This window comes from Formica exsecta, unplaced genomic scaffold (genome assembly GCF_003651465.1).
Source record: "Formica exsecta isolate Colony F162 unplaced genomic scaffold, ASM365146v1 scaffold489, whole genome shotgun sequence".
In the NCBI taxonomy this organism is placed as follows: Eukaryota; Metazoa; Arthropoda; class Insecta; order Hymenoptera; family Formicidae; genus Formica; species Formica exsecta.
Window position 1 is genome coordinate 1,246,370 of NW_021852127.1, and position 18,738 is coordinate 1,265,107.

Here is an 18,738-nt window from a genome sequence, read left to right on the forward strand (position 1 = left end):
GAGAGAGAGAGAGATTTTATCTTCCCGAGAACAAATTATTATATATTATCTACTGTATGCATATCATAAAAATTATCAAAATATGTAATAAATAAAAAAAATGGAGAAATTTAAAATCTTTGATTAGATCTTTCATTTAAATTTTGTTTCTCAAATTGCGATCTAAATTTTTTTTAGGGGTTATATTTTTACTTTTACATATCTTGAATGCAATGCAATAAAAGAAAATAAAATTATATAAGGTCAAAGAAATATTTTATATAAAATAAAAAGATAGCTTATTGTTAAACAATTATAAAGGATAAAATCGCAATTATTGGCGATATCTAAACTGAAAGATTGAAGGGCTACGAACTGCTCTAGTGAATATCAATTGGCAAGTAGAAGGAAACTCCGGTATCTATTCGTAATACTCAAGATTGCCAGTTCGAGAGATGAAACCACAATGTAGCGGCAGGTCGACTGTAAGTCGACGTTAGCATCTCTTGGTTGGGTGACTAGTGCCTACTACGAACGCGTGGTGGGAGCTGATTGAGTGGGGATAGCGAGTCGGTCGCGGGGAGTTATGAATGAGTCGCGAAGTCCTGAACCACCGTAGATCCCGGCGGTGAGGGGCAAGGAGCCGCGCTGGAGAAACAGCAAGCAGGAGGAGGGAAAAGAGATAATGGACGCGAAGGAGGTGGCGGTGGCGGTGACTGATGATGAAGAGAAGGAGGAAGAATAGAAGATGGGAAAAAGTATCCAAGCGCGGGTGATCGAGGAAGGGCGTGAATGGTGGGGGGATTGGCCGAAAGCGGGGTGCGGGCCACGTGCTTCGGCGGCTTTACAATCGTATATAGGCACCGGTCGGCTGAGTGTGGCCAGTACCATACACTAACAGTACATTGGCGCACAAGGTGATAGAAAGAGTGAAAGAGAGCTGCGTTCGTGAACAAAAAGAAAAAGAAAAAAAGAAAAAGGCGGAAACAAGGAAAACAAAAGAGAATAGGAAAGCGCAACGCGGGACGGCCAAGGAAGAAGTCCTCCACTTCCATCCACAAGCTTACTCCTACTATATATACACCAATGACGAATGAATAACTTGCCTCTATTCGTTCGCACACCTACTTGCCTGTTATCCTGTCGATTTATTCGTCTGATGGATTGCGCTTTACCCTCTCTCGGATAACGATGAGAAAACTTAGCGATCTTTTGTCCTTTTTGGGGAACAAGACTATTATTCCGATCAGCCAATAGCGCTGCAAGGGCGTGATAACAAAACGGAACGTAAAAGGAACCGAGAGCGAAAAAGTAGCGGTATAGGAGGATAATCAAAAGCGAGAAAGAAAAAAAGAGGAGAACCCACGCGGACCACCCTTAACGATGTACCCTTCTGATTCTTCCTCTTCTTCTTGAGTACCCCCGCCACCTTGTCAAGCACCCACCCCCTCCTCTTTCTCTCTCTCGGGATCCCACAACCCCCCTTCCCCCCTGTCGTATAAGAATGAGTGCATCGCGTGTCTGGGACCAGTGCCAAACGGATTGTGATTCTGTGCGCACAGTTTTTCAAGTGTGACAACCCTTCGGCAAAGTGACCGGAATCGGTGACGACAGGACATTAGATCACAAACACATCCATGCATACACACGCACCATTCGTGGCATCTGTACATATACATACATATATATAACGCACGTGTATATCTATTACTCATATACATATATCGTTGACGTGAGAGAGGCGGACGTCTAGAGTGATAGTGTTATACGATAATATCGCGATAATTGTGGAAAACGTGATCATCAATTGGTCGACAATAATGGAAAACATACTCAGCCGGGATCAGAGGACCACGTCCCATCGGGTCCTTGACCGTGCCGCACAGAGCTACGCACTGAACTTAACATCGACATTGCCGCTTAAATGCCAGGACGACGTCGTTGCGAGTAATCGTTCCATCGAAGCAACAATTACAACAACGATTAATTGTGCTGAAAAATGCTTGCCATGCGATTTGTATCATACGACGGCGTCTTACGACAATCAAATACATCTAATTCATACCGCATCCACATCGATTCACCGATTCGTACCCACGTGGCTATGTAAGTTAAACTTACATCAACTGTGTTGATCACGAAGCAAACATTCAACGCTTATGATACTTGCACAAAAAATATCGTTGCTGCAAAATTAATTAAAATTTAATTTCTTCCATACATGAATTAATAAGCAATAATTGATTTGAAATTTTCATTTCAAAAATTGTCAAATAACTAAGATTTAACTAGATTGACTAATAAATAAGATTTTAGATAGAAGCATTATGTATTGAAACACTTCAATAATGTAAGATAAAATATAATACGAGCAATGATATAATTGAGGCAAATGAAATAAATAATTTTATTATATTTTTATACAACACATTCATTAATAATGCAACATGATAGCATTATGTAATTATTTTAACAATATTTCGGCTGTTATAATGTACTATTCTATCTTCGCGCAGCGTGGTCGTTGTCAATATAAAAGTTGCATCCTCTTTCCGGTTGCAAGGCTTTCTACGAATTGATTTAGAAATCATATCAGAATTTGCTTTATTTGCATCAAGCCATTTATACCCCTTACTTACTATTAATCTTTTGTAATATCAAGCGAGAGAAAGAGAGAGAGAGAGAGAGAGAGAGAGAAAGAAAGATGCGGGAAAAAAAAATATATATATACCCTTTGGGAATTTCTAATATAAGATAGAACTATATATTATAACTATAGAACTCAACTAAACTTTTCAGCAATTCTTTTACACAAGTAATAATCCGACTAGAATTATCGATTAATAAACGAAAATAGAACTAAAAAATTTTATTACTCGGTTAATATCGATAAGCTAAAAGTTTGATAGTGACTCGTAAATCTATACCCGAAGCAACTTATGACTTGACGATAGGGTAAAACCCACGTGTGTCTCGAAATCTTAATCATTGAACGTCCCGTGACGACTATCCTTGGAAAATGTGCCGGGCTTCAAAAATATACTCACTGTGATCTACAAATATATATTTAGTTCGATTTTCTTCAATTGCTGATTTTATACTTTTTTTATGTTAGCTCATGTGAAAATTTTAAGTTTTACAATTTTCTTATATAATATCATGCCATTCTTTGTATGTATTTGACATTCATCTATTGTTGCATTTGTCGATAGTAATAAAATTTATTTTGTAACATTATGAATAATGTTTCTAATCAAAATTATTTTATATGTAATGCATTGCATAAATTATTTTTATTTATAGTTGTTTCTGAATTATAAGCAGATAATATTTCAAAATAAATGAGTTTTTCATGATCGGTTAAATTTGGCGGGGAAAGAGATTCGAAAGATGAAGTAGGCCTACTTTCAGACAAGTTGTCATTCTTGAAAAGAAAGATATTTAAACGATAGCCATCTCTGCTTATTCTCGTATCCATCTAATCCAGGAACATCGCGGATTTTATTACATTTCACAAAATTATCTCAATGTGTGTTATGACAGAAAATTTCTTCTTATATAATAGTTTGTATCGAATATTTTCTCAACTTACACGTTCTTTATATAAGTATTAAATATAGTATTTTCTCGTCGTAATTTCCGTTCATCTTATCAATGAACAAATGTTGAGTGAAAGCCACTAAAATAATCAGCAAGTGGTAGACTCGTGTATCATTTTACCCTCTTTTATACTTATCCTCGGATACCGTCCGTGCATCGCCGATATTACAAGGGCCTACCTCAACGACGACGCTAAACGACGGCGTTCCATCGAAAATTCCTAAGAACTCGCGGCCACGTTGAAAAAAGTATGGCTCGCAAAGTCGGTGAACACCGGTACAAAGCGCATCTCTGCTGTCGGCCAGCAAGAAAGACGGTGAAAAATGCGGTAATGACGCACTGTCCTCGCGCACACACACACACACAGAGACACACACACACATACACACATTGCTCGTGACAATTATACCCCATTACACCCGACCCGCTACTCCCTTTTCTTCCGTTCGCATCCACGGATCGAAGCGCGTTGCGGTAGGTCGCGATACGCGCGTATGTCTTTGCACACCAATTTATTATAGATTATTCTTTGTCAATTTTTTATTACTATAAGATGATGACACGTTAAGTTCTCACTAACATATTTATTGCAAGTTTATTGCAAGAAATTTGGCTACATTCACACCTCATAATGAGCTATGGGACGCCGAATATCTCTTACCATACAATAGAAAAATGGTTTCACAGGTGGCTAAAAGATAAATCTATAATACTTTACGGAAGCTGGGTTTAAACCACCTGTAGAGGAATCCCACCGAGTTCAACAGGTGGGTTGACAAAAGCAAATACAACTGTTTACTCGTGTACTTTAAATTTATTTTAGAAAATTCTAGAGCTCCGATTAAGTATCTTAAATTGAATCGGGAATTTGAAAAAAGCAGATAAAGATGATGAATAAGGCGTGTGTAGATTTAAAATCCGCAAACCTGTAAACTGAAGAATCGATAAGGAGGACCGTTACAAGGCGGATGACTAATACGTTCATCGGCTTGCTCGAAAATGACGTCAAACTCGTAAGAAAGAATGACACAAATGACAATAAATGGAGTAAAAGAATTTTGAAATGTTTATAAACTGTGTGTTGCATATTTTATCTTACAGATATGTAAAAAAAATATTCAGTTTTATGTATAAAAATTCATTCAAAAATATTCAATATAAATTGTCATTTTTATATTGTAATGCAAGGAAACGCAATATTAGTACATAGCAAAATGTTTTCCGGCATACCGCATATTGACATGGTTTTGCGAAGTATGATTAAATCTACGACATTTATCTGGATTAGGTGAATAGGTAGTAGAGAGTAAATTCTAAGCAGCTTGCTGCCGTTTGAATTTCTTTTTCCTCAAGAATGAGAACTTATCTGAAAGTACATCTATTTCACTTTGTATTCCTTTCTCTGTCGACAAATTTAACCGATCATGGAAGACTAATTGCATAGCAATTAAATGTCTAAGAGAAAAAAAAGAGGTAATTAAAGAAATAAGAGAAAGTAAACGATGTTTTTGAGCGACAAGTAAGGAGATAAAGTCGTGGACACTAAGATCATTTACGTGGATCACGATAAAAATATTTGCAGTGTGAATGCCCGTTTCTCGAGATACAGGCCTTTTCGGGCTAAATATGGACTAAAAGTACATTGTAAGTACATGTTTCTCCTAACATCATTAACGGACATCATTAATTGGATGCTTTCCGTTAGAATTGTCGTCCCTTCGAAGATACTTCCCCCTCTCCCCTTTCACGACAAAAATAAAATATAAAGATAAATATTTTTATCAATACACTATCGTGTGTTGTATACAACTGCAGAAACAGAAACAAATAATAAATATTTGTTTCTGTTTCTGCAATTAGTAGAAGCAACGTATTCATACATTGCAACAACAACACTTTTTTTTAAATTGTTTATGTCATACATATTGATGTAGATCACATGACTTCGTCTCTTGTGTGTATTTTTTATTTCGCATATCATAGCTGATTGTGAATTTCAGAACAAATAAAACGATTAAATTAACGCGCAATTAACGCTTATCACATACTTGCGATTATTTTTGTAAACTAATAGCGCTTCATCAAGTTGCATTCTCGAGCGTATCGGAAGTTTCGTCGTGACATGTTTACGTCGAAAGTTATGGCAACGTATCACCGCCGTTGGCCGACACGGTTTTGCATTGTCACTTTAGGGCGCAAACTTCCCTACGGCAAATTGCTCTCTCATCGCAACGTAGAACGCACTTAAGAGCCGCTCATTAATATGCGTTAAGTGTCCGAGGCGTCTCCCTACGCCCCGCCCCACTCTTCGTTTTCTCCTCATCTTGCTCTTTCTCCGTCTACATTTCTGTCTCCCTCTGTTCGTACGTCGCGTCCGCTGGCCACGCTGCATCATACGCGCGTTCACGCGCATTAAAATTAAATTCGTTAGCGCCTATGGGTGGCACGGCGCACCTCCGGTTTTTGGTCGCGCGACTATTCATCTCGTCGAGAACGATAAGTCAATCTGACACTCGAATCTTCGACTCTTCGACATCTCTACTTTGGTACGATGTTTTTCACTTGTTTGAGGAATATCATTATTCATATACTAATCATAACTTTTTGCGAAATGTGATATTTTGTTACATATTTTGACAAATTTTATTAAATAATGATGACGAAATTAATTAATAAAAGAAAATATTTTTTATGATATAAATTTATGATGACTGTATGTGGTGATCATATATGTATAATTTTTTAAGATTATGTTTGATTTAAAAGACAGATATTAATGTGAAAAATTTGGCAATTATATAAAATATGTACAATTTAGAGAGAATATATTGACAAACATAAATGTGTCACATCGAGAAACGATTTAACTATAAATCAAAGTTATATTCCGCAACAATATCTGTTCGACTTATGCATCGCTTGATTTTTGAGACCTCTTCGAGACGGTAGCCGAGAGGGAGGCACGGATTAAATACAGACAACACACGTATGCGGTAGCCTCTCGTCGTTATACATCGTCCAAATGCGTACGCAACTGTTGATGGTTTGTCGTCATATCGCTGCACGTGATCTGAGGCCCCTCATCAAGGGTCGTAACTCGCGTAATAATGCGACGACGAATTCACGGGCACATAATTCGATGAGCGGTGATTCTGAAACTGCCGGATGATCATAAGACGGTCTCGATCGAAATCTACCATTTAGGCACTTACTATCGACGAGTGAATCCCCGAGGGTGGAAACAGAGGAGAGTAGAGGGCCCAATGAGCCGAAAGCTCAATGATAATTTCACGCAGGCATCTCGCGACTCTCTCGTCAAATCGTTGATTACCGTCGAATATTGAACTATATCTCCGTCTTTTATTTTTAAATACGCAGACAATTCCGTTAATGATGCCCGCATGTTAAGTTTTCATTGCAAAATGGCTTCAATCTTGCGAAGTTCATTCACCACGCCTGCATTAATGTAACTGTTTTAGCAATCTCTACAGGGGTTTCTATTGTACATCCCATACGACATGCATTAAAATGGTGTGTCGACAATATGAAGATTAAGAGGGCATACCTGTTTGAACCTTTGAAAAATGAGTACATTTTCTAGATTCTTTTGCAACGCAATGTTTTAATAAAAACTTTTTTTTACTATATTAATACAATATTATTAAGTACTCAAATAAAAATTTTCAGCTTAAAAAAATTTTTTTTTTAAGTTATGCAAATATTTGCGGATTTACATTTTCACGATGTGCATGAAAACATTCGTTTATCATATCTAAAATCAAAAACACAATTTTTTTTTTATTAAACACATTAGCTGTCTGCTATCCAAGCGTTTTTTCAAAATTTTAAAAAATAAGAAAATGGCGGCATGTTGAAAAAAAAGTTTCGTCTTTTTAAAAAAGATCCATCTTTTTTTGTTTATAACAAAAAAATAAGAAATCGGATTTAAAAAAGGCTTTGTTAGTAGATGCGGAATCTTATTAGGAATTCGCGTGCAAAATTTGAAGTCAATCCGTTGCACACCGTGCATGAAAATATAAATCTGCAAATATTCGCATAATTCCTAAAAAAAATTTTTTTTAAGCTGAAAATTTTTATTTAGGTACTTAATAATATTGTATTAATATTGTACAGAAAAATAAAAAGTTTTTATCAAGTCGTCGCGCTGCAAAAAAATCTTGAAAATGTACTCATTTTTCGAAAGTTCAAACAGGTATGCCCCCTTAAAAAATGAAGAAGGAAATATTTCTCGTCTCACTTTATTGCAACTATTGCATACATGTACAAATAAAAGAAATAGTATTCTCTTTATATGTTATATAATATTAAATCATAATCTTACTTAAAAGAAATTGAAAAGATATTTTAATTTTTTATTAACATAATATTTAATAGCATAGTTTGAAAGTCATATTGTGATCAATAACTTAAAATATACAGTATGCTTAAAAATTGTTTGGCTGACAAATCTAATACGATTATTTCTGTTTTCAGGGTTTTTCTGCTGGTTAAGTATATTTGCGGTTGTACTAGCATCACCGACGCACCATAATACAACAATGAACGACTCCTGTGACGATAAGAAGAACGTAACAACAATAGATGAATATATTCAAGAAAAAATGGACACTGAACACATGAAATGGTGGGACCCTTGTGGCACTTATACTGATTTCGCTCCCAGCCCTGATATCCAGAACACCGATAGCCAGACAGAGGTTGTAAGCGACGCACATATCATAAGAAGTGTGATCATCCTAACGCACAATGCATTGACCCATGCAACCATGTTTCGGGAGCGTTATGTAAGTAATAGAATTTATATTTTGCGCCGTTTTTCATCGTCATTCTCTTAGAGAATTTTAGCTATTTGTGCATTATCATTGCCATTCATTTTAATGCGGATTAGAATCACTATATATATATATATATATATATATATATATATATATATATATCATATATATATATACTATCTCGGAAATATATTTATTTCTTGTGGGAAAGGAACAACAAATAAAAAAGAGAAGAATGTTTTATATTCGTAGATGTATTTCTTTGCTTTTGCTTTCAAATCACAGCGTGTAATCATTTTGTTCATTCTATTAAGCAGTACTAGCATCTACACGAATTGTACTGCGATTAAATTGCCAATATATATGTCAGAGGTTTTAATATTAAATTCATCAATGCTTAGATAATTACTAACGTGCCTTCTAGAAAGGGGGGAGAAGAATAGGTAGAGTGAGAGAATTTCAAACGGAAGATGGTTATGGTAGTACTTCCGGTCGTTCGGACATTGATCGTAGTTCTCTGAGTCGCATAGACCTTCGAAAAAGATCTCGATCTTGTGAATTTTGTCATGTCTTTATATTGATCGAAAGCGCGTCATTAACTTGGTCCTGCTTTTTCTTCTTATCGACAAAAATATAAAAATAAGAATTAATATAATAGATTATCCAAAATTTGTGTGAGATATTTATGGATATATAATAGAGATTTTTTAATACAATTCACGCTTCAAAAATTACAATATAAAAATTGATATTTAGATAAAATATATTAAATATAAAAAAATAAGTCTGCTTCTTCATTTATTATATTATATCTATTAAATTGCGAGACTTAACTCTGTATTACAGTTATTATCTTCAAAGAAAAAGTTGCGACTGCGATTTAGATTTCAAAAGTAATATGTAATCGATTTTATGAGACAGATAGATACATATGATCACGAGAAATTTTAGTTTCGAAAGAATCTTCCCAACCAATCGTACCTTATTATTTCTGGCCAAGGACAATAAATCACGCACCAGACCCAAGCGGTTCCTCAAGGTTTCTCTCTAGATACGATTTGAGAAAAGAGATCGACTTAAAAACCGCAAAAGCAAAGACGATGTTTCGCATGCGAAATTTTATTTGTTTTTTCAAAAAAGATCATTCAAAATTATCTTTATATGCTATCTAGTTGTGCCGCAATACCGCTTTTTCACTACGCATTTCAATTATATATATAAAAACATAAGAAAATTCAAACTCCCGAAAAACGAGACGCGAAAAAGTAAACAATCATTAATTTTTAAACGGCTACGTTTTTCCAAATAATGGTACCCAGAAATAAATACCTATGACTGATTGTTGAACATTAGTTACGACCACACAAAAATCTTCCTCCACTTGCACAAACAGTATTTACTTTGCTAAGCGAGTATATGACCGAGTAAATTAACATTCGTCGCGTGCATCGGGAAAGGGTATTTATGCCTCTTCGCATTATGGGGTCTGTCTCGCCCTAAAGGCCCGGCCGAAGGCTGTTAGAAAACGTTCCCGTTACATCATCGCACGGCGATACCGGATACCGATGTTTTCCAAGTCAGCGCATAATACGATATCGCATGGATCCGCGACTCGCTCTTACCCTTGGCAGGAAAGACAATAAATTGCGCACGTGTAAATGCTTCGCTACTTGCGACATAAAAAGAATGGCGTGAAAAAAGAGTGAAGTCATAGTTGAGCAGACAAGAGTCAAGTTCCTCTCCGCGTCGTCAGCGTCGAGGCTGAAAAGCTTCAGGGGCGCCTTCCTCACTTGATATCGACTCACGGCGACACACTGTCTAGTGGTCCAGTATGACTTCATCTTCCGACATTCGTTATCGGTTCAGCATGGACAGTCTACTGACTGAGAAAGAATTAGATTAGTCAAGGATACCGAGAAAACGACGGAAAAGGTCGATGTATCTCATGGCGCGAACGCGAAGAAAATTTGCAAAAATATGTCGCGGTCTCTCGCAATTAAAGAAAGAATTTTCCGTAAAGCTTCCGGGATGATTGAGAATCTTTAGAGGACATTTGTAATTGATTTACTACATGGACAAGATCCACTCGGTTGTGGATCTGGTACATTTTATTTTTCTTTTGTACGTTTATTCGCTCTATCGTGAAACTTTCATTGTTTCGTCGTCATGACGGTTCATCGTACGTCCTTGCATATAGCCTGTAAACAACTTATAAATCGAATTTGGCTGTCTGCAATCTGTCGTGATCGCGACGGGGACAGTGTCTGCATCTTCGTACGTGAAGGAATCGGATAAAATATCGGAAGCGGAGGATTCCAATAAATCAGAATCGGAAGCTGCCCCTCTCCTGTTCCTCTGACGGGCACGCCACATCGGCACATCGCCTGCATACTAAAACCCAGACCGGATATACAACCTGCCAGTGCATGTACTCGTCTTGATACGACACATTTCTTCTACCATGGTATATTACTGCGTTTCGATTTCTGCTCGCGTCGTTGCTTTGCGCAATAACATATTTTTCAAACTCACGTGACCGTCACCCGATTGCGGATTTTTTATCTCAATTCTACAAAATCCTAAAAAAAAAGAATTTAAACGTTATGGAGATTAATAAAATATGATTTTTAAATATCAGAAAAAGATCTAACGATTTACGCAATTGATGCGATGTTACTGCAAAATTACCGATAAAATTTTGAAATTGTGACCATTTTATTTAGATCGCACAAAATGTCTATTTCCATTTTTAGCTGTTTCTCTCTCTCTTTACATCTTACTCGTAGAATACGTCAAACTTGCGAGCCATTCGATCGGCTCTTGAAATCATCGTCACACCGAAATTTTATAACTTCTAATAAGCGGTGCAGCGGTGAAGCCGCGCTAGAAGAAAGACTGAAAGGCTAATTGATTTTGACGGGTCCTCGGCAGCGCCGCGCGCGGAGACCGTACCTATTCTTGCCAGCCTACTTCCTGCCAGCTTCCAGCTCGGTTTTACGATTATTCGTGCCCCAGTGTGGCCGACGAGACTTTTATGAGGCACAAAAGACCCGCGCCACAGATTTGCCCGTCGCCAGTGGTTGTTAGCGACAATTCTTCTCATTCTTTCCTTTTTGTCTTGCTTTTATCACCTCTCCCTTTGCTCGTTCCTACTCTCGCAATTTCTTCATGTTTATATGTCCCGCAGCAGAAAAAGTGCAAGGAAAGGAAATTCAAACGCTTCGGAGCGTGAAACAAAAATCATTCGTCTTTGCAACTTTACGCATCAATCTTGATGTTGTATCAAAATAAGAATTATCAAAGTATCGATACTCGAGCGGAATGAGAATCATCACGTGTGAATGTAACCAACACATCATAAAACGCGACGATGAAAACGAGTTCTTTTCGGCACCTGAAAGAAGGAAAGGCAGACGCAGGCTTAGCAGAGAGTTCTAGTAGGTAGACGCGTAGGTCTCGCTAATGTATTTATTAGAGGATTGCTTGCACAAAATTATCGTAAAATTTCATTTAATTACCCATCAAATCCCTCATTACCTGTATATATGTCTATACGCCTAGAAAACTTGGCGGTCGAGATATCGTTATTATTAGCAATAACAGCTGATGACGCAATTGGTGGCCGACCACCGTGCGTATTTAATATTTTTTTGATACAAAGTGATGGGCTGAAAAGATATCTTTGTATCCTTCTGGATGCTTTCGTAACGACCGGGGCGTGAGAAGGGCCGATCATCGATCGGCGCACGAGTGCCCGCAGGTACACGAGATCGAACATGCTATAACGAGGGAATGAATTTAATGAATGACTACCGCGATGCCGCCTTTCTATGAGCTTCCCTCGCTCGCCGCTATCATATCTTCAAAATCCGTATGTCACATATATTTATTTTTCACGGGCGTGCCGCTATTTTCGTTCATCAGCCTACATGCGAGGTCATAAACCTGTTTTTCCGTTGTGTCATTACATGCATTAGATAGAGCACAGACATTGAAGACATATGAATTATCAGGCTACGCAACACGTGGTTCTTGGACAGTGTTGATTCTCAGGAATGTTGTTTGCGATCGAAAGTATTATCGCATTGCAGGTCATGAGAGTAGTATCGTACGATCATTATTTCCATTCCTGCCCGAGATAATAGTGCACATGCAATGCGTTATCTGCCCGGAGAACAATTATTTCAAGATACGAGATCAATGATGCTAAATCATCTTTCTCTGCATATAAACACTACTCCATTAGATACCGTTTGTTAAGCCAGAATATTAATGTCGTGATTCTTTTAAGACAGTTGTTTGATTCTTCAAACCATATCACAACTGTTTATCATAATAAGAGGGGAATGACCTATCTCACAACTTAAAGGCTTGCAGGACAGAACGCATCAAACGCGAAACATAATTGCGAAATGCTACATATTACATAATTATTATATGAATAATAATTATACGATAAAATTTTATTTGACATAATAATTATTGCAATAGCATTTATTAATTTTCTAAAACTTCGTAGTTAAAGTAGATATACTGAAACAATCTTCTACACAAAATCACATCACAATATCAAAACAGAGTACGAGAAACGACTTCGCAAACTATATACGCAAACGGTAGCATGTTTTCCTCGAGTTTTCCTACCGGCACTTCCCAGCTCAGTGGGTGATTCATAATGACTCGTTCGATGTAAGCGATCCCTGATGGGATAATTAGCGTGTCTCGGCCGGCGCCTGAATTTCCAAGTAATTTCTGAGTAAAGGACTAAGCTGGCTTTTGTTAGCTGACCCATCCCGGTATTCCCGAAAAGTCAGTGTGCCGCCGCTTCTGGCACGCGCGCGCTCCCGCATCGAGAACCGGTGCAAAACTGCTGAGTGTTATTCACTCGGAAGCGTCCGTTTCGCACGGTCTGTTGCCTGTTTTCATTGTACCAGGAACGAGGGATATCGGGAGACTGATCGTGTAAGAGGTGTTACACGACGTGTAATCGGTGACTAAACGACGCGCTGACATTCAGTGGCGTCGAGTTACGCTAAGCTACCGCAGAGAAATTAGAGCGAGCGCGCGAATCCGGTGCTCGCATCAGTGCTGACATAATTGACGGATACCTGGAAATACAATAAGAGTAGCGCGATGCGCTACTCAATTTATGATCCTCTTATAAAGTGACGATATTAAGCGATGAGATACACCGCTGTATTCAAGATAAAGTAGCGCCAAACCTTGCGTTTTTGTGAAATCGTATATTTCTGGTTTTTTTTCAGATTTTTATCAAGAGAATAAATAAAATTGAAATTTCATAAAATTAAGTGCGATATAGAAGTAAGAAAATAAAATAATTGAATAAATAACTCGTTCTTATACATATATAATAAATGCGAATGGCCTCTGAAAAACAATAAAATAACAACTATATATATCATCTTATCACGATATGCGCATTTTGTATTATTTTATATACATCTTAATCAACTCATGTTTGCGTAATGAATATAAAAGAAATGCAGAACGATGTAGCGCGCTACGCCTACGCAAAATAATTTTTCTCAAATTTCCGCGGGATTACGCGCTTAAAGCATAACGATGAAGGAAACATGATAGTTCGGCATATCTTTCTTTAATATTGCGGCTCCATTTTTGTATAAAACAATGCATCTAATCGCGCCCACGGTTTTCTTCTTTAATTTTGCAGATCGAGGAGACTTTCAGGATAAAGTACGATTCCACTAATTTACCGTCTGCAAACTGGAATTACCATTGGCTGCCTAATATACCTAAGAAATTGGGAGAAACATTAAGCGACGAGTATCTCAACAGTATAGACGTATGTGTTATCAGTAATATTATTTTATATCGCTTCCTTTTTGTTGCTAGCGATGCGCAACATTGATAATAATGTACAAGAATAATCTCTGAAAAATGCATATTTTTACGAAGCATGTAATGTGCGCGACATACAAATACAAATAAATAAACGCTCTTAAATAATTGATTGATTGCATAATTGCTATATTTTCAGATTGATACGGCTCTCGTTGATGCGTTTGAATATATACAAAAATATGCAATGGCTCTGGAACAGACGGTTTGGGACCAGGAACACTATAAACTCGGCTTTTATGATCAATTCAGGAAAAGCGAATTCGATTGCCGAAGTGTGAGTTTATTTTTGAGATCACAAATCAATTTTTTATAAGTAATTAAGATGAACCATAAGTTCTTGATTTGCCGCGTTTTCGCAGCTTGCGATATAAAAAAAGGATCATTTTGCGCGCGCGACTGTCACAATAACACTAATGCAATTAATGAAATAAATTATTCTGCTTCCTATTGCTACAAGCGTGATAAAAAACATATTGTCAAGTTTTGTGAGCATTTTACGTAAAAGTTGAGTCGTTAAAGATTGTCGCTGAAAAGTCAAACTACCATTTTATCTACCATGAATGACTTTCGACGCTCATTTTTCTATGCTATATTGGAATTTTCTTTGTTTTTGTATTTATTTTCAATATGCGTCGTCGACTTTAAAAAACGTAAAATCTAAAAGATCGCTGCAAGAAACAATCACCACCTCTATTGAAAATTATAAGCAATATTTACCTTGATCTTTATATTTACGATATATATTTGTTAATACTTGTATAATGATTAATTTTAAATTAGTAATTATAAACTTAAAAAATTAATAGTCTTACAAATATTTTTGAAATGCTATCTTCTTGCTAATACTAGATCTTGCTCTTTTATCAAAAAAAGTTATAATATATTTCCTTATGCTGTATATATTGTCTAAGTATTTCAAATATCTCTAATATTTTGATGCCTTTTTTTACAGATTCTTTGTGAGATACATGTTGCTATATTGGAGCGCGGATTAACGCAACGAGAAAATATCGTGCGATCAGCCATGCCTCAAGAGTTTCGAGGAGAATGTGTGAGAAAAAACGCGACGCAACGTAACGTACGGGACTGGATATGCTATCGTGAATATATGAACGGTCTCGAATATATATATCAAGTGTTCCATCACCTACAGTCGCGATCTAAGCAAATGTAACGCAACTCTGAAGATGACGAGACGAAAGTTGGAAGAGGGTTACCAGACGACGATTCCCCATCTCCTATCTTGGAAAATCGACGCAACGCTGACTGGGTATTCTACTATTCTAAGATAGAGAGAAGGAGGATGGCAGAATTAATTGACATTGTCGAATCGTGGAATATCCCATACGATTGACATATTCAATATGTTCACCATCTATTTTCTCTCTAATGATATGGCACAATATGCGTCAAGTAGAATAGCATAAATTAGAAAGGGAAATAAAAATCAAAAAATCGCGTCATTACTGGTCAATTGGTTTTCACCATCACATGCATATGTACACAAAATTACACATGTATCGTTTTGCGCGAAAATGCACTACAACGCATTCGTGTATTTGATTTCACGCGCGAAAAAGAAAATAGATATGATAAGTCCAATAATTCGATCGTCCAACGTTCAACACAAATGTATCTTGAGACAACTACATATCACGATTATCTAATATTCTAACGTGATATCTCTATTATTCTCGATACATTCTTCGTATGATATTTTAATAATGTTGAATACGATCACGGTTTAACTTTAGTTTTTAAATACTTAAAGATTTGAGACTCTTTATGATACTTCTCTATACGAACAATATTGCAAAAATTATCTGTTATTACACACACGATATACACAAGATTAAAGCACTCGAGAAAATCAAGAACTATCACGAAAAACATTATAAAACAATCTCAAGTCGATTTATCTAGTATAATTATCTGTGTAATATTTTGTTTAGAGAACCCATGTCAGTTTGAAGATGTGGATACACTATCTATGCTCAATGCTTAAAGCAACAAGTGAAATGAGCAGAGGAAATTAGTTTAGTAGGAAGAAATTCATTTATGTTGTAGGCGCTGTAGGTTATAATCAAACACAGTATTTTCGATCTCTCGTGATCAACGAACAGAGAAAATTGCGTGTATAAATTACACTGTGCACGCGACAATAATTTTACATTATTAGAAAGATTTCTTTTGCAGCAATTCGTGCCTCATAATCTTATATAATAATTTATTGACTAACTATAATATTAGTATATCTATATTTATTCAGATTATTTATTTTATTTTTATAAAGATTTTACACACTTTGATTAATTATATTTAAAGTATCTAGTTGAGCTTAAAAGTGCCTAGTGTATAAAAGAAAGAAGGATATATCACAATTAAGATTCTGCGCGCACGTATTTTACATTTCGTGTGCACGGAGTTTTGTTATCATGATATCACTATCATAGTGCAAAAGGAGAAAAATGCAGTCAACTCGAAGACCATTCCATACCGTTTGTCGCGCTGTTGTTATTGCTTCCTTTTGTTGATATATCTTCGCAGATTATAAAGACTCTCTATCAAAGAAACGAGGCTCGTTAATTTTGCACTTTCGATTGCATTTTGCAATTATTTCACTCGCAATAAGATCCTTCTAGTATTATATTTTATTTTATACTATCCTGTTTAAAAAGTATCCTTTTACACGATTTTTTTTTTTTTTTGTACTGACATCGATTTTTTTTTTGTTTTTATTTTAATAAAACGTGAGGCTGTTAGGATTATTGAGGATTATTAGCAACAGGCATATCAGAGGAAAATTTGTTGTCAATATGGTATGATTTGTCGTCAATATGAGTTTACAATCTTATACATAGATCAATATTTGGCCGTTTTATGTATATTTTATTTATATAATTACCAATATTTTTTTTATAAATTCATACAATATATATTTTTTTATTGTCTAATATATTATCATTTACATAATTTCAAATTAAAAAAAATCATATGATACGTCCTATGCTAGTAATCTTCAAAATTAATGTCAGAAGAATTTTTTTGGTACTTACGACTCAAAGTCACGTGGCTACGTTTCGCAAAAGAGCGGTCACAATAGATAAAGTTACTGTGCGATTACCTACGAAAAAAACCGCATATATTATCATACGCCCTTAATTATACTTAATTTTCACATTAGTAGAAACTCGTAAGTTTATTATAAATTTCATGTATATGTGCGTACGAGATTCATCGTTGTCATCGACACAATTTTAATGCGTTCGTCATTAAATCATTATTTGTACGCACACACGCATCGTATAAAGTGTATTTTTATTTCCATTTGCGTCTGTGATATATGCATCCTAGAATATCCCTCAGGCGACTAATTATTCATTACCGAATTTTTCATCACCGAATCCATTTTGCTTCCGTTTCAATGAAAAAAAAGAGACAGAGAGAAAAAAGAATGAAAAAAAAAGAGAAAAGAAGAAGAACAGATGAGAAAACATGGCATATTGTCTCGAATTTTAATTCACTATTTGTAACCTGATTTTATTATTTGTAATTTAAAATAACTGATTGTTATATTAAAATAATATTTTTTTGAATATATTTCTACTATAAAGTACTGATATTTTTCATATCACGATAGGTCAATTTATATTTTAAAAAAATATTATTTTTTATAAATATAAAATCACAAAATTTGCTGTATATATTTTTATAAACACATTTTCTTTTTTAAATAATGCAGCAGCGCAGTGAATTTTAGCGTTGATTAATATGAATATGTCTTTCATGCGCCTTTAATCGGTCTCTCTGTCTTTTTTAATTACAAGTTGAACAATTGTAGAAAAATGTATGGAACGCATAAATAAAAAACCATATACGATCGTAAATATTTTGATTTATTGTTAAATTGAATGGTCGCGGTCGCTTCATACATATGTATATTGTATATAAATAGATCTGATAATATTCTATAATAATAATAATAAACTACGGATTATAATTGTGGATATGCAATATGGATATAGGCTCAGAATGTCCGCTACGTTGTATCACATTATATCATAAACCAAAGACCGTTCAACATTTTATCGTTGTTTCTTCAATGCCACACTCTAGATTAGCTTTTTAAATGAACGTGTTAAAAAAAAATGATCGATCAATATATATTATGCACTTAATAAATCTCGCTTGCTCCAAGGATACAATTGTAAATGTATTTTGTGCACATTTCACTATTTACTTTTGGATATTAACGAGACAATTCTCCGATCATCGGTACATGTTGCTCGAGCATTCAGCTCGAACATTCCAACCTGAACAAGCGGAATCTATCTTTTCCCATGATCAGTGTCCGATGCCGTGTCTCCGGAGCTGTCGACGTAGTCGGTGTTTGAGAGGAAACGCGTAAGTACATGATCATCGGACCGGGTACGGCTCTGTCCCAAGCCGCCGTGTTTGCACACGCTGTTAGCTCGTTGTC

General features: G+C 35.9%; 1 protein-coding gene across 1 annotated transcript; it reads left to right on the forward strand.

Annotated features, from left to right (window-relative positions):
* Positions 1-221: 221 nt before the first annotated feature.
* On the forward strand, positions 222-18,339 carry LOC115241444. Its single transcript, XM_029817206.1, has 5 exons — positions 222-2,085; positions 8,074-8,384; positions 14,068-14,199; positions 14,395-14,532; positions 15,211-18,339. Exons 1-5 carry the CDS (start codon positions 1,800-1,802, stop codon positions 15,430-15,432), a joined length of 1,089 nt encoding a protein of 362 aa, XP_029673066.1. The 5' UTR covers positions 222-1,799; the 3' UTR covers positions 15,433-18,339.
* The last annotated feature ends 399 nt before the right edge of the window (positions 18,340-18,738 follow it).

Coding starts and splice junctions, on each gene's coding strand:
- LOC115241444 (XM_029817206.1), top strand. CDS start 1,800: ATGGAAAACATACTCAGCCGGGATCAGAGGACCACGTCCCATCGGGTC. Junction 2,086..8,073: donor ATTCGTACCCACGTGGCTAT/GTAAGTTAAACT, acceptor TTCTGTTTTCAG/GGTTTTTCTGCTGGTTAAGT. Junction 14,200..14,394: donor AGTATCTCAACAGTATAGAC/GTATGTGTTATC, acceptor CTATATTTTCAG/ATTGATACGGCTCTCGTTGA.